The sequence below is a fragment of the Podarcis erhardii genome (genome assembly GCF_964252035.2).
Source record: "Podarcis erhardii genome assembly, chromosome: 12".
In the NCBI taxonomy this organism is placed as follows: Eukaryota; Metazoa; Chordata; class Lepidosauria; order Squamata; family Lacertidae; genus Podarcis; species Podarcis erhardii.
In genome coordinates this window covers 122,579-136,070 of record NC_138513.1, presented here as the reverse complement: position 1 = coordinate 136,070, position 13,492 = coordinate 122,579, and the positions used below count along the sequence as shown (strand labels likewise).

Here is a 13,492-nt window from a genome sequence, read left to right as displayed (position 1 = left end):
AATGGCAGAAGTGCACCTGATGCCTTAGAAGCACTTTCTTCAAGAGGTAAGTTTAGGATAAAATCCTTTATTCCTATATGAGATGCACTTGAAGCCAATTTAAAAAGAAGAACTACAGTGTACAGTGATGTTGCACAATTGTTTTCCATTCTTGCTAATCTGACAGCATCTAAGTGAGAAATTCAGCAAGGTTGATGGAAGCATCCCCAGAAGATATTGACTTGAACCTTATTGATGAACTTTTGCACTTTCACCTATATGTGACACAAAACCATAGGCTTACAGCAGAGCCCTCTCTGTCTCATACAGACCTTTATCAAATTATACACAAGGAAAAAATTCAGATGGCCTTTCCTAATGTGGAAGCAATCTTGTGGTTTTTCTTAGCTTGGGAGAGAGGAGTTTTTCAAGACTCAAAAGAATTAAAAATGAATTAAGGACCACGATGTCTCAAGAGAGGTTGTCCGCACTGAGGATTCTGTACATTGAAAGTGACAAACTTAGACAAACAATTTTTGATGAAGTTTTGGATGATTTTACCATGAGGAAGGCTGGGGGGGGGGGATTTAGTCTTACTGTATTTGATGGTTGTTGTTTACTTCTTAATATGTGTTTTAAAACTGACTGTTTAATGGCAACATAAAGTAGATTCTAAAAGTGTCATACTTCCCAAGCAATATAATTTGTAAACTCAAGGGTTTTTTTTAAAAGAAGGTTTTTTTAAAAGAACTTCATTTTCCTAAAAATTAATGCTTATTCCACAAAAGGTTTACAAAGTTCATTTATTGCAAATGTTTTTCAGTGTTAATTTTAACATTTATGCCTTTTTTAAATCACCATGGTATTTAGCAATAACATCTTATGTCCTTTAGAGGAGAAATTGTGAATTGCAGAATTTTAAATACCTATCATCATCCTTGGCTTCGCTCAAGTTGGTTTATAACACTCTTCCATTTTCTTCCAGTCGTGATGGAGGGGCATTGGGAGGGGCCTTACAAGTAGCCAAGGGCCACTCTTCATCTAAATCTGGCCCTGCAAATCAGGTATGCTGCAAAAATCAAAGAGTTGTAAACAGAAGCTGGATTACCTCCGAGAGTCATCCCGGCCTCATGGCATCTCCGAAGGCGGCAGGAGGGGCAGTTTTTCCTTCGGAGCTTGTCAATGTTGCAGTCATTTCGGCTGGCACAGAGGTACTTCTGTTTGCCTAAAAGCATCAAGAGGTCACATCATGAATGCAAAGTGGCAATCCTCCCCTTACTAGATACAGAGCATCAAGGGCTCAAAGTGACAAGCTGGAATCGTACAACTGTAGGGTTTTAAAGGTCCCCAAGGGCCATCTAGTCCAATCCCCTGCATTGCAGCTAAAGAATCCTTGACTGGTGGCCACCCAAACTCTGGCAAAACGTTCTTTTGTCAGGGCAAAATATTAACTATCATTTATGAAAAGTGTGCTTAAAAGCTTAAGATGCTGATGCTCGGCTGAAGGGGAAGAGGCGTCTTGGCTGAACTTCTGGTGAAATGTGGAGAAATCTATAAAGAAATGCCTTCCTTTTGATGAAAAAGCTGGAAAATAACAAGCCCAAGAAAGTTACAGATAGGTAGCCGTGTGTGTATATGAAGAAGTGTGCATGCACACGAAAGCTCATACCTAGAACTAACTTAGTTGGTCCTTAAGGTGCTACTGGAAGGAATTTTTTGTTAAGCCCAAGAAAGTGTATGACCTAGTCTGCATAATTGCTGGAGGAAACACTTTGAAGGTGGATAAAGTGGGAGTATGAGAAAGATTTATTCTTAAATGCATTGTTTGGGAGTGAAAGTATGGCAGCTTCAGATTTGGAGGTGGAGTCCGAAACAAAGGTTATTAAGTCTAAAGCTTTTCAAAAAGAAATTTTAAAAGCCATAGAAGGAGCAAAGAACAGTATTACCAAGTGTCAGGGGCTCAGGAGCAGAGGCACAGGGAAGAGAGGAAATGGAGAGCGAAGGGGAAGAATCTGAGGGCAGCGTAGGAGAAGATGACAGTGTCCCGAGAGATTCCATGAGCCTCTCCAGCGAATCAGAAGATTCACAGAAGGGGGCGCCGGTGGCCAGGGCAAGGGGGGGTTCCAAGGGGGACACTCCAAAAGCAAGGGGCCAGCGGGGACTCCCAGAGCAGCAGTTGGAGATCAGGACCAGCTTTCCCACCAGAGCATAGTGGGGGGGAAGAGTCCCAGGTATCAGGGCCAGCGTCTCACCCAACAGGGAGAGAAGAGAGTCAGGGCTGACCACGCCTCCATCGTAGAGTCAGGGAACGGAGGGGAGGTCAGGTCCAGCTAGCCTCCCGGAAGAGGGAAGCAGTGACAGAAGCAGTGTAACGGTCAGGAGGAAGGTCACTGGGTTGGCGCGAGAGCCAAGTTCAAATGTACAGGCGCACGGGACAGCAGAGAACCCGGATTGGGAACCAGGTCCTAAAGCCTGCTGGAGGCAGGGGGAGGAGTCAGGGGACTCAGCGTCAGAAGAGTCCAGAAAGGGGAATGCCCCAGCGGACAGGAGGACCCAGAGGAGGAGAGAGCAGAGGAAGAGGTGGAGCAGGGCTAGAGTCTTAAACTGGTGTCAGAGGGGAGGAGATTCAGACGGAGCTTCGGCGGTCTAGGGTTCAAGACGTAGAGCTGCGCGCCACGGCTTTGAAATAGAGACTGAACTTCAATAAAGACTTTTGTATATAACAACGACCTGGCGTTGGTCCTCTGTGAGCTGGGACTTCGGGCAGCTCTGACACCAAGGCTGTTACAAAAATAGTAGAAGATAAACTCTCTAAATTGGCCGAGACAGTAGAACGGTTGGCAGAAAATGTAAATGATGCATGGGAAATGGCACAGGCCAATGAGAAAAAAATTAATGCATTGCAAGAGCAGACTAGGAAACTGAAGAGACACAATAAGTATGTTAATGATAAATTAATGGACTTAGAAAATAGAGCCAGAAGGTCAAATTTACGTCTAAAAAATGTTCCAGATATGGAGAAAGTGATTGAGTGGATGGCCAATTTGCTGCCTTAATTGGGAATTTTGAAAGACTCGCTCAACCGCATACATAGGGTTGGGAAGCTGAGAAATGAGTCAAGTTGGCTGAGAGACGTGGTAATGTGCTTTGGGAGATATAAACAGAGAAAGCAGGTATTCAAGGCACTGAAAGACTTGGATAGACTTGATAAACTGTTGTACCATGGCAAGAAAGTGATGGTTTTTGAGGACTTATCTTTGGAAACAATTAAAAGGAAAAAGAATTTACGGGTGTTTACCATGGTGCTGCAAGAAAAAGATATGAAATACAATTGGAGAATGGCACCATTTGCTTTAAGAATGCAGTATAAAGGAGAGAGATTGTTTGCAAAAGATCAACGGCAGATGGTGGCGTTATTTAAACATGTGGGATTGCAGTTGCCAAAGGACTTTAAGGGGACTCCAGACTTGGAAGAAGAAGAAAATGACTTAAGAGAAGAAAGCGAACAAGCTCAGGGGTGGCAGAAGAAGAAGGAAAGCAAGAATGAGAAAAAGTCATGGGATCTTAAAGACAGAGTTAAATATAAGAAGTGAAGATGAAGAAGGAAGGCAGGAAGAAAGAGTACCGGGGTGGCTCGATGGGGCTGTTTTTTTCTTTTTTCAGACTAGGGGAACTTGCAAGCTCCCTTCCAACTTATCCCCCCCCCCCATATGGGAGTATATGTTGGTGGGATGAGTGAGTGTGGAAAGTTGTTTGTGTGCTGTGTTGTTTGGGATGGTAAGGGGAGTTATGATGTGTGGAAGGTGGGTGGAGATAGATGGTTTGGAAGTGATGATTAAACACAGAAAAATAAATGTGAGGATGTATTGGTTTGTACCCCGGGTGCAAGAGTTGCGGCACACAGATATTTTCTTGTGTTTTTGCCTGGACTTTTTTGTGGGGGTGGATGAACAGGGCTCACAATAGGGTTAGTTGGGAGGGAAGGTGGGGATGGATTTATCTCCAGGCAGGAATGGTACAAAAGGAGGGAAAAGGAGAAGTGAGATGGTTGGGAAAGACATAATAAAGAATGTGAATGTTATGTGTACAGCTCTTAATGTGAGAGGTTTAGGTAATCAGAGCATCAAGGGCTCAAAGCGACAAGCTGGAATCTTACAATTGTAGGATTTTAAAGGTCCCCAAGGGCCATCGAGTCCAAGCCCCTGCACTACAGCTAAAGAATTATTGACTGGTGGCCACTCAAACTCTGGCAAAACGTTCTTTTGTCAGGGCAAAATATTAACTATCATTTATGCAAAGCGTGCTCAAAAGCTTAAGATGCTGAAGCAGGACTAAAAATGCTGTGTAATAAAATAACAACACAAACCAACGTGCACTCTACACATTTCCAGATGGTGACTAAAGTAAATACATTTTTTAAAAAAAATGAAAATATTTTTCATTTGCTTTTACAAATACAAATTTATAACAAAATTGTTTATACATCCATTTACAGAGATTCTCTAAATCTCCAGACTCTCACCTCCCCTTCCCCTAAGTGGGTCCTAATGACAGTGTTTACAACTGCATACCACATTTTTTTTTACCTTCTAGATTGTCCATAGCTTTTGTTACTTTACAAGTGAGGTTAAAGTCCAGCTAAAGTTTTGATTTGCTTACAATGGTCTCCTAAGTATATTATGAAATTTTCCCATTCTTTTTTTAAAGTTCTTGTCCTCTTGGTTCCTGAGCCTCCTGAGTTTTGCCATTTTGGCCTAGTTTAGCCGCTTGGCCTTCCTTTCTTCTCTGGTTGGGATTGTTTCTTCCTTCCATCTTTGAGCTAGTAACATCTGTGCAGCTGTTGTCGTGTACAAAAAAAAGTCTTTTCTAATCTTTTGGAATCTCAGTACCTATAATTAGGAGATCATGGACTAATGTTTCATCTGAGCTGTCTTCAAGGGGAGCCCCACATACAGCACAACAGGACAGGATGGAGAAAAAGTATTTCTTGATGCAGCACATAGTCAAATCATGGAACTCTCTCCCACAGGAGCCAGGAATTAGGTCTGGAAATGAACTGGCAATCAGTTGTTTGTCTCCCTTTTGCATAACGCTATGTCAGGAATGCCCCTTTCTAGAGTGACAGCAAGGACTCCAAAGAGGGGGGAGGCAGGCTGGGGAAAAGAGAGGCTTGCTTCCTTCCCACACGGAGAGTGATGCAAGCCTCTCCCATCCTGGAATGCAGGCTGTCAATTCCCAATATAGCATAGGGCAGACAGAGGCAGTTTCAGAGGAGCTGCAGCCTTTAGACATTGCTCCGAGGGGAGTGGAGATGGCTCCAGAGGGGGATGGACAAACCACAGACATGGCAAAGGAGTAGGGTCCAGGCCTGGCGTCAGTCCGACAGGAGGAGGGGCAGCCAACGGAGGATATCCTGTTGGAGGAGAACCCGCCCTTTAGTGAGCTCAACGTCGTCTTCGGCAGATGATTGAGCTGTGAGCTCAGATGGAAACTACTGTGTAAATACTAATAAATCTAAGCACAATTCAACTGCCAGCTTACTGCGTTCTTGGTGTGAGAGGGACATCTGCAATCTTGACATGCTAGAACTTGCGGACATCCAATGAGGCCAAATGCTGCAAGATTCAGGGCAGATAAAATAAATCCACACTGCCAAATATGGAACGCCTTCTCACAGGAGGCAGCAATGGCCACTGACCTAGATGGCTTGAAAAGAGCATTAGGCCAATGAACTGAGGAGGAGAGGGTTATTGATGGCTATGAGCCAGGATGGCTGTGCTCTGCCTACACAGCTGGAAGCAGTAATGCTTCTGGATACTGGTTGCTGGAAGCCATGGGAGGGAAGAGGGATCAGATCCTGCTTGCAAGTTGTTTCCCATGAGAATCATTTTGGCAGGAGAACTGCACATGCGTCGGTGTGGGTAGACGCACACCCGTCTCGCACTTGGAACTCTCCTGTTGGGTGTCTGAGGGCCCTGCTCCTTCCTGCCACTCACCATCTGGCCAGGGGCGGGGCCTGAAGCCCCATAAGGACTGCTGTGCTCGGCTGCCCAGGAGGACTCTCCTGTGTGGGGGTCTGAGGGCCCTGCTCCTTCCTGCCACTCACCATCTGGCCCGGGGCGGGGCCTGAAGGCCCATAAGGACTGCTGTGCTCGGCTGCCCAGGAGGACTCTCCTGTGTGGGGGTCTGAGGGCCCTGCTCCTTCCTGCCACTCACCATCTGGCCAGGGGCGGGGCCTGAAGCCCCATAAGGACTGCTGTGCTCGGCTGCCCAGGAGGACTCTCCTGTGTGGGGGTCTGAGGGCCCTGCTCCTTCCTGCCACTCACCATCTGGCCAGGGGCGGGGCCTGAAGCCCCATAAGGACTGCTGTGCTCGGCTGCCCAGGAGGACTCTCCTGTGTGGGGGTCTGAGGGCCCTGCTCCTTCCTGCCACTCACAATCTGGCCAGGGGCGGGGCCTGAAGCCCCATAAGGACTGCTGTGCTCGGCTGCCCAGGAGGACTCTCCTGTGTGGGGGTCTGAGGGCCCTGCTCCTTCCTGCCACTCACCATCTGGCCAGGGGCGGGGCCTGAAGCCCCATAAGGACTGCTGTGCTCGGCTGCCCAGGAGGACTCTCCTGTGTGGGGGTCTGAGGGCCCTGCTCCTTCCTGCCACTCACCATCTGGCCCGGGGCGGGGCCTGAAGGCCCATAAGGACTGCTGTGCTCGGCTGCCCAGGAGGACTCTCCTGTGTGGGGGTCTGAGGGCCCTGCTCCTTCCTGCCACTCACCATCTGGCCCGGGGCGGGGCCTGAAGGCCCATAAGGACTGCTGTGCTCGGCTGCCCAGGAGGACTCTCCTGTGTGGGGGTCTGAGGGCCCTGCTCCTTCCTGCCACTCACCATCTGGCCCGGGGCGGGGCCTGAAGCCCCATAAGGACTGCTGTGCTCTGCTGCCCAGGAGGACTCTCCTGTGTGGGGGTCTGAGGGCCCTGCTCCTTCCTGCCACTCACCATCTGGCCCGGGGCGGGGCCTGAAGGCCCATAAGGACTGCTGTGCTCGGCTGCCCAGGAGGACTCTCCTGTTGGGTGTCTGAGGGCCCTGCTCCTTCCTGCCACTCACCATCTGGCCTGGGGTGGGGCCTGAAGCCTCACAGGGACTGCTGCGCTCTGCTGCCAAGAAGGACTCTCCTGTGTGGGGGTCTGAGGGCCCTGTTCCTTCCTGCCACTCACCATCTGGCCCGGGGCGGGGCCTGAAGGCCCATAAGGACTGCTGTGCTCGGCTGCCCAGGAGGACTCTCCTGTGTGGGGGTCTGAGGGCCCTGCTCCTTCCTGCCACTCACCATCTGGCCCGGGGCGGGGCCTGAAGCCCCATAAGGACTGCTGTGCTCGGCTGCCCAGGAGGACTCTCCTGTGTGGGGGTCTGAGGGCCCTGCTCCTTCCTGCCACTCACCATCTGGCCAGGGGCGGGGCCTGAAGGCCCATAAGGACTGCTGTGCTCTGCTGCCCAGGAGGACTCTCCTGTGTGGGGGTCTGAGGGCCCTGCTCCTTCCTGCCACTCACCATCTGGCCCGGGGCTGGGCCTGAAGCCCCATAAGGACTGCTGTGCTCGGCTGCCCAGGAGGACTCTCCTGTTGGGTGTCTGAGGGCCCTGCTCCTTCCTGCCACTCACCATCTGGCCAGGGGCTGGGCCTGAAGCCCCATAAGGACTGCTGTGCTCGGCTGCCCAGGAGGACTCTCCTGTTGGGTGTCTGAGGGCCCTGCTCCTTCCTGCCACTCACCATCTGGCCCGGGGCGGGGCCTGAAGCCCCATAAGGACTGCTGTGCTCGGCTGCCCAGGAGGACTCTCCTGTGTGGGGGTCTGAGGGCCCTGCTCCTTCCTGCCACTCACCATCTGGCCCGGGGCAGGGCCTGAAGCCCCATAAGGACTGCTGTGCTCGGCTGCCCAGGAGGACTCTCCTGTTGGGTGTCTGAGGGCCCTGCTCCTTCCTGCCACTCACCATCTGGCCCGGGGCGGGGCCTGAAGGCCCATAAGGACTGCTGTGCTCGGCTGCCCAGGAGGACTCTCCTGTGTGGGGGTCTGAGGGCCCTGCTCCTTCCTGCCACTCACCATCTGGCCCAGGGCAGGGCCTGACAGGCCTCACAGGGACTGCTGTGCTCTGCTGCCCAGGAGGACTCTCCTGTGTGGGGGTCTGAGGGCCCTGCTCCTTCCTGCCACTCACCATCTGGCCCAGGGCGGGGCCTGAAGGCCCATAAGGACTGCTGTGCTCGGCTGCCCAGGAGGACTCTCCTGTTGGGTGTCTGAGGGCCCTGCTCCTTCCTGCCACTCACCATCTGGCCTGGGGTGGGGCCTGAAGCCTCACAGGGACTGCTGCGCTCTGCTGCCCAGGAGGACTCTCCTGTGTGGGAGTCTGAGGGCCCTGCCCCTTCCTGCCACTCACCATCTGGCCCGGGGCTGGCCCTGATGCCTCATAAGGACTGCTGTGCTCGGCTGCCCAGGAGGACTCTCCTGTGTGGGGGTCTGAGGGCCCTGCTCCTTCCTGCCACTCACCATCTGGCCCAGGGCGGGGCCTGAAGCCCCATAAGGACTGCTGTGCTCGGCTGCCCAGGAGGACTCTCCTGTGTGGGGGTCTGAGGGCCCTGCTCCTTTTTTAAAAAATAATAATAATAATTTTTATTCAATTTTCAAACACATAATAAGAACAAACAAAACACAAACAAAAACATACAAAACATTTAAACATATATAACTTCATAATCTTATTTTCCTGTAACTTCTTTCAGTCGACTTCCCCATACCTCCCTTTCGCTGCATCCTTATTTTAAAAAGAATTTTTTAGCAACCCTTTAGTCAAATTACCCATTTAAATCACTTCATTACATTCCCATGAATTTGTTGATTACAGCTGTAATTCTCTGCTTCTTACCCCTTGACATCTTAACACTCATCAATTTTACAACAGTTTTTGAGATATATTTTAAATTTCTTCCAGTCTTCTTCCACTGCCTCTTTCCCCTGGTCACGAATTCTGCCGGTCATCTCTGCCAGTCCCATGAAGTCAATCACCTTTTTCTGCCATTCTTCAAGAGTAGGTAGTTCTTGCATCTTCCAATACTTTGCCAGAAGAATTCTTGCTGCAGTAGTAGCATACATAAAGAAAGTCCTATCCTTCTTTAGCACCAATTGGCCAACCATGCCCAGGAGAAAAGCCTCTGGTTTCTTAGTAAATGTCCATTTAAGGACTTTCTTAATTTCATTATAGATCATTTCCCAGAATGCTTTCACCCTCGGGCAGGTCCACCATAGGTGATAAAAGGTACCTTCATTCTCATTACATTTCCAGCATTTATTATTGGGCAAATGGTAAATTTTTGCAAGCTTGACTGGGGTCATGTACCACCTGTAGATCATTTTCATTATATTTTCTTTTAAGGCATTACATGCCGTGAACTTAACACCAGTGGTCCATAACTGTTCCCAGTCAGCAAACATAATGTCATGACCGATATCCTGTGCCCATTTAATCATAGCTAATTTCACCGTTTCCTCTTGTGTATTCCATTTAAGCAGCAAATTATACATTTTTGACAGATTCTTAGTATTGGGTTCTAACAGTTCCGTCTCTAACTTTGACCTCTCCTTCTGAAATCCTATTTTCCTGTCCTCTTTAAATGTCTCATTTATCTGATAGTAATGCAACCAATCTCGAACTTTGGACTTTAGTTTTTCGTAATTCTGAAGCTTAACCCTTTCACCTTCATATCCTAAGATTTCACAATATTTTGGCCATTTAGAATCCATATTAAGTTTCTTCACCCCCTTGGCTTCCATTGGTGACAACCACCTGGGAGTTTTAGTTTCCAGTAGGTCTTTGTATCTGCTCCAAACATTATATAATGCTTTTCTAACAATATGATTTTTAAAACCTTTGTACACCATTGCCTTGTTATACCATAAGTATGCATGCCAACCAAAACAATTATCATATCCTTCCAAATCTAAGATGTCTGTGTTCTCAAGAAGTAGCCAGTCTTTCAGCCAGCAGAAAGCTGCTGCTTCGTAGTATAATCTTAAGTCCGGCAGGGCAAATCCCCCTCTATCCTTTGCATCAGTTAAAATCTTAAACTTAATTCTGGGCTTTTTGCCCTGCCAGACAAATTTTGATATATCTTTCTGCCACCTCTTGAAACAATCCATCTTGTCCTGAATTTGTAAGGTCTGAAACAAAAATAACATTCTAGGCAATACATTCATCTTAATAGTAGCAATTCGACCTAACAAGGACAGTTTCAACCTTGACCATGTTTCTAAATCTTTCTTTACTTCTGACCAACATTTTTCATAATTGTCTGTAAATAAGTTCACATTCTTAGATGTTAAGTTTACCCCCAGGTATTTCACTTTCTTTGTTATCTCCAAACCTGTTTCACTCTGAAACCTCTCTCTTTCTTCCATTGTTAAGTTTTTTTCCAAAACCTTTGTTTTCTGTTTATTCAGTTTAAATCCTGCTACTTGACCAAATATTTCAATTAGTTCTAACACTCTTTTAGTACTGGTATCTGGCTGTTGCAGAGTCAAAACTAGGTCATCTGCAAATGCTCTTAATTGATAATATCTAGCTCCGACCTGAATTCCTTTAACCAACTGATCCCTTCTAATCATATTTAACAGAACCTCCAGGACTGATATAAAGAGTAGAGGGGTGAGGGCCCTGCTCCTTCCTGCCACTCACCATCTGGCCCAGGGCGGGGCCTGAAGCCCCATAAGGACTGCTGTGCTCGGCTGCCCAGGAGGACTCTCCTGTGTGGGGGTCTGAGGGCCCTGCTCCTTCCTGCCACTCACCATCTGGCCCGGGGCTGGGCCTGAAGCCCCATAAGGACTGCTGTGCTCGGCTGCCCAGGAGGACTCTCCTGTGTGGGGGTCTGAGGGCCCTGCTCCTTCCTGCCACTCACCATCTGGCCCGGGGCTGGGCCTGAAGCCCCATAAGGACTGCTGTGCTCGGCTGCCCAGGAGGACTCTCCTGTGTGGGGGTCTGAGGGCCCTGCTCCTTCCTGCCACTCACCATCTGGCCCAGGGCGGGGCCTGAAGCCCCATAAGGACGGCTGTGCTCGGCTGCCCAGGAGGACTCTCCTGTTGGGTGTCTGAGGGCCCTGCTCCTTCCTGCCACTCACCATCTGGCCCAGGGCGGGGCCTGAAACCCCATAAGGACTGCTGTGCTCGGCTGCCCAGGAGGACTCTCCTGTTGGGTGTCTGAGGGCCCTGCTCCTTCCTGCCACTCACAATCTGGCCAGGGGCGGGGCCTGAAGCCCCATAAGGACTGCTGTGCTCGGCTGCCCAGGAGGACTCTCCTGTGTGGGGGTCTGAGGGCCCTGCTCCTTCCTGCCACTCACCATCTGGCCCGGGGCTGGGCCTGAAGCCCCATAAGGACTGCTGTGCTCGGCTGCCCAGGAGGACTCTCCTGTGTGGGGGTCTGAGGGCCCTGCTCCTTCCTGCCACTCACCATCTGGCCTGGGGTGGGGCCTGAAGGCCCATAAGGACTGCTGTGCTCTGCTGCCCAGGAGGACTCTCCTGTTGGGTGTCTGAGGGCCCTGCTCCTTCCTGCCACTCACCATCTGGCCCAGGGCGGGGCCTGAAGCCCCATAAGGACTGCTGTGCTCGGCTGCCCAGGAGGACTCTCCTGTGTGGGGGTCTGAGGGCCCTGCTCCTTCCTGCCACTCACCATCTGGCCCAGGGCGGGGCCTGAAGGCCCATAAGGACTGCTGTGCTCGGCTGCCCAGGAGGACTCTCCTGTTGGGTGTCTGAGGGCCCTGCTCCTTCCTGCCACTCACCATCTGGCCTGGGGTGGGGCCTGAAGCCTCACAGGGACTGCTGCGCTCTGCTGCCCAGGAGGACTCTCCTGTGTGGGAGTCTGAGGGCCCTGCCCCTTCCTGCCACTCACCATTTGGCCCGGGGCTGGCCCTGATGCCTCATAAGGACTGCTGTGCTCGGCTGCCCAGGAGGACTCTCCTGTGTGGGGGTCTGAGGGCCCTGCTCCTTCCTGCCACTCACCATCTGGCCCGGGGCTGGGCCTGAAGCCCCATAAGGACTGCTGTGCTCGGCTGCCCAGGAGGACTCTCCTGTGTGGGGGTCTGAGGGCCCTGCTCCTTCCTGCCACTCACCATCTGGCCCGGGGCTGGGCCTGAAGCCCCATAAGGACTGCTGTGCTCGGCTGCCCAGGAGGACTCTCCTGTTGGGTGTCTGAGGGCCCTGCTCCTTCCTGCCACTCACCATCTGGCCCAGGGCGGGGCCTGAAGCCCCATAAGGACTGCTGTGCTCGGCTGCCCAGGAGGACTCTCCTGTTGGGTGTCTGAGGGCCCTGCTCCTTCCTGCCACTCACCATCTGGCCCAGGGCGGGGCCTGAAGGCCCATAAGGACTGCTGTGCTCTGCTGCCCAGGAGGACTCTCCTGTGTGGGGGTCTGAGGGCCCTGCTCCTTCCTGCCACTCACCATCTGGCCTGGGGTGGGGCCTGAAGGCCCATAAGGACTGCTGTGCTCTGCTGCCCAGGAGGACTCTCCTGTTGGGTGTCTGAGGGCCCTGCTCCTTCCTGCCACTCACCATCTGGCCCAGGGCGGGGCCTGAAGCCCCATAAGGACTGCTGTGCTCGGCTGCCCAGGAGGACTCTCCTGTGTGGGGGTCTGAGGGCCCTGCTCCTTCCTGCCACTCACCATCTGGCCCAGGGCGGGGCCTGAAGGCCCATAAGGACTGCTGTGCTCGGCTGCCCAGGAGGACTCTCCTGTTGGGTGTCTGAGGGCCCTGCTCCTTCCTGCCACTCACCATCTGGCCTGGGGTGGGGCCTGAAGCCTCACAGGGACTGCTGCGCTCTGCTGCCCAGGAGGACTCTCCTGTGTGGGAGTCTGAGGGCCCTGCCCCTTCCTGCCACTCACCATCTGGCCCGGGGCTGGCCCTGATGCCTCATAAGGACTGCTGTGCTCGGCTGCCCAGGAGGACTCTCCTGTGTGGGGGTCTGAGGGCCCTGCTCCTTCCTGCCACTCACCATCTGGCCCGGGGCTGGGCCTGAAGCCCCATAAGGACTGCTGTGCTCGGCTGCCCAGGAGGACTCTCCTGTGTGGGGGTCTGAGGGCCCTGCTCCTTCCTGCCACTCACCATCTGGCCCGGGGCTGGGCCTGAAGCCCCATAAGGACTGCTGTGCTCGGCTGCCCAGGAGGACTCTCCTGTTGGGTGTCTGAGGGCCCTGCTCCTTCCTGCCACTCACCATCTGGCCCAGGGCGGGGCCTGAAGCCCCATAAGGACTGCTGTGCTCGGCTGCCCAGGAGGACTCTCCTGTTGGGTGTCTGAGGGCCCTGCTCCTTCCTGCCACTCACCATCTGGCCCAGGGCGGGGCCTGAAGGCCCATAAGGACTGCTGTGCTCTGCTGCCCAGGAGGACTCTCCTGTGTGGGGGTCTGAGGGCCCTGCTCCTTCCTGCCACTCACCATCTGGCCTGGGGTGGGGCCTGAAGGCCCATAAGGACTGCTGTGCTCTGCTGCCCAGGAGGACTCTC

General features: G+C 52.0%; 1 protein-coding gene across 1 annotated transcript in view; it reads right to left on the bottom strand.

Moving 5' to 3' along the window:
• The window catches only part of LOC309352946 (androgen receptor-like), a gene marked incomplete at its 5' end in the record, with an annotated part of 105,342 nt that overhangs the window by 18,593 nt on the left and 73,257 nt on the right, over positions 1–13,492 (bottom strand). The window contains one exon of the mRNA XM_081881770.1: positions 1,088–1,204. Within this exon, the coding sequence (XP_081737896.1) occupies positions 1,088–1,204 (117 nt within the window). The remainder of the gene's footprint in view (positions 1–1,087; positions 1,205–13,492) is intronic.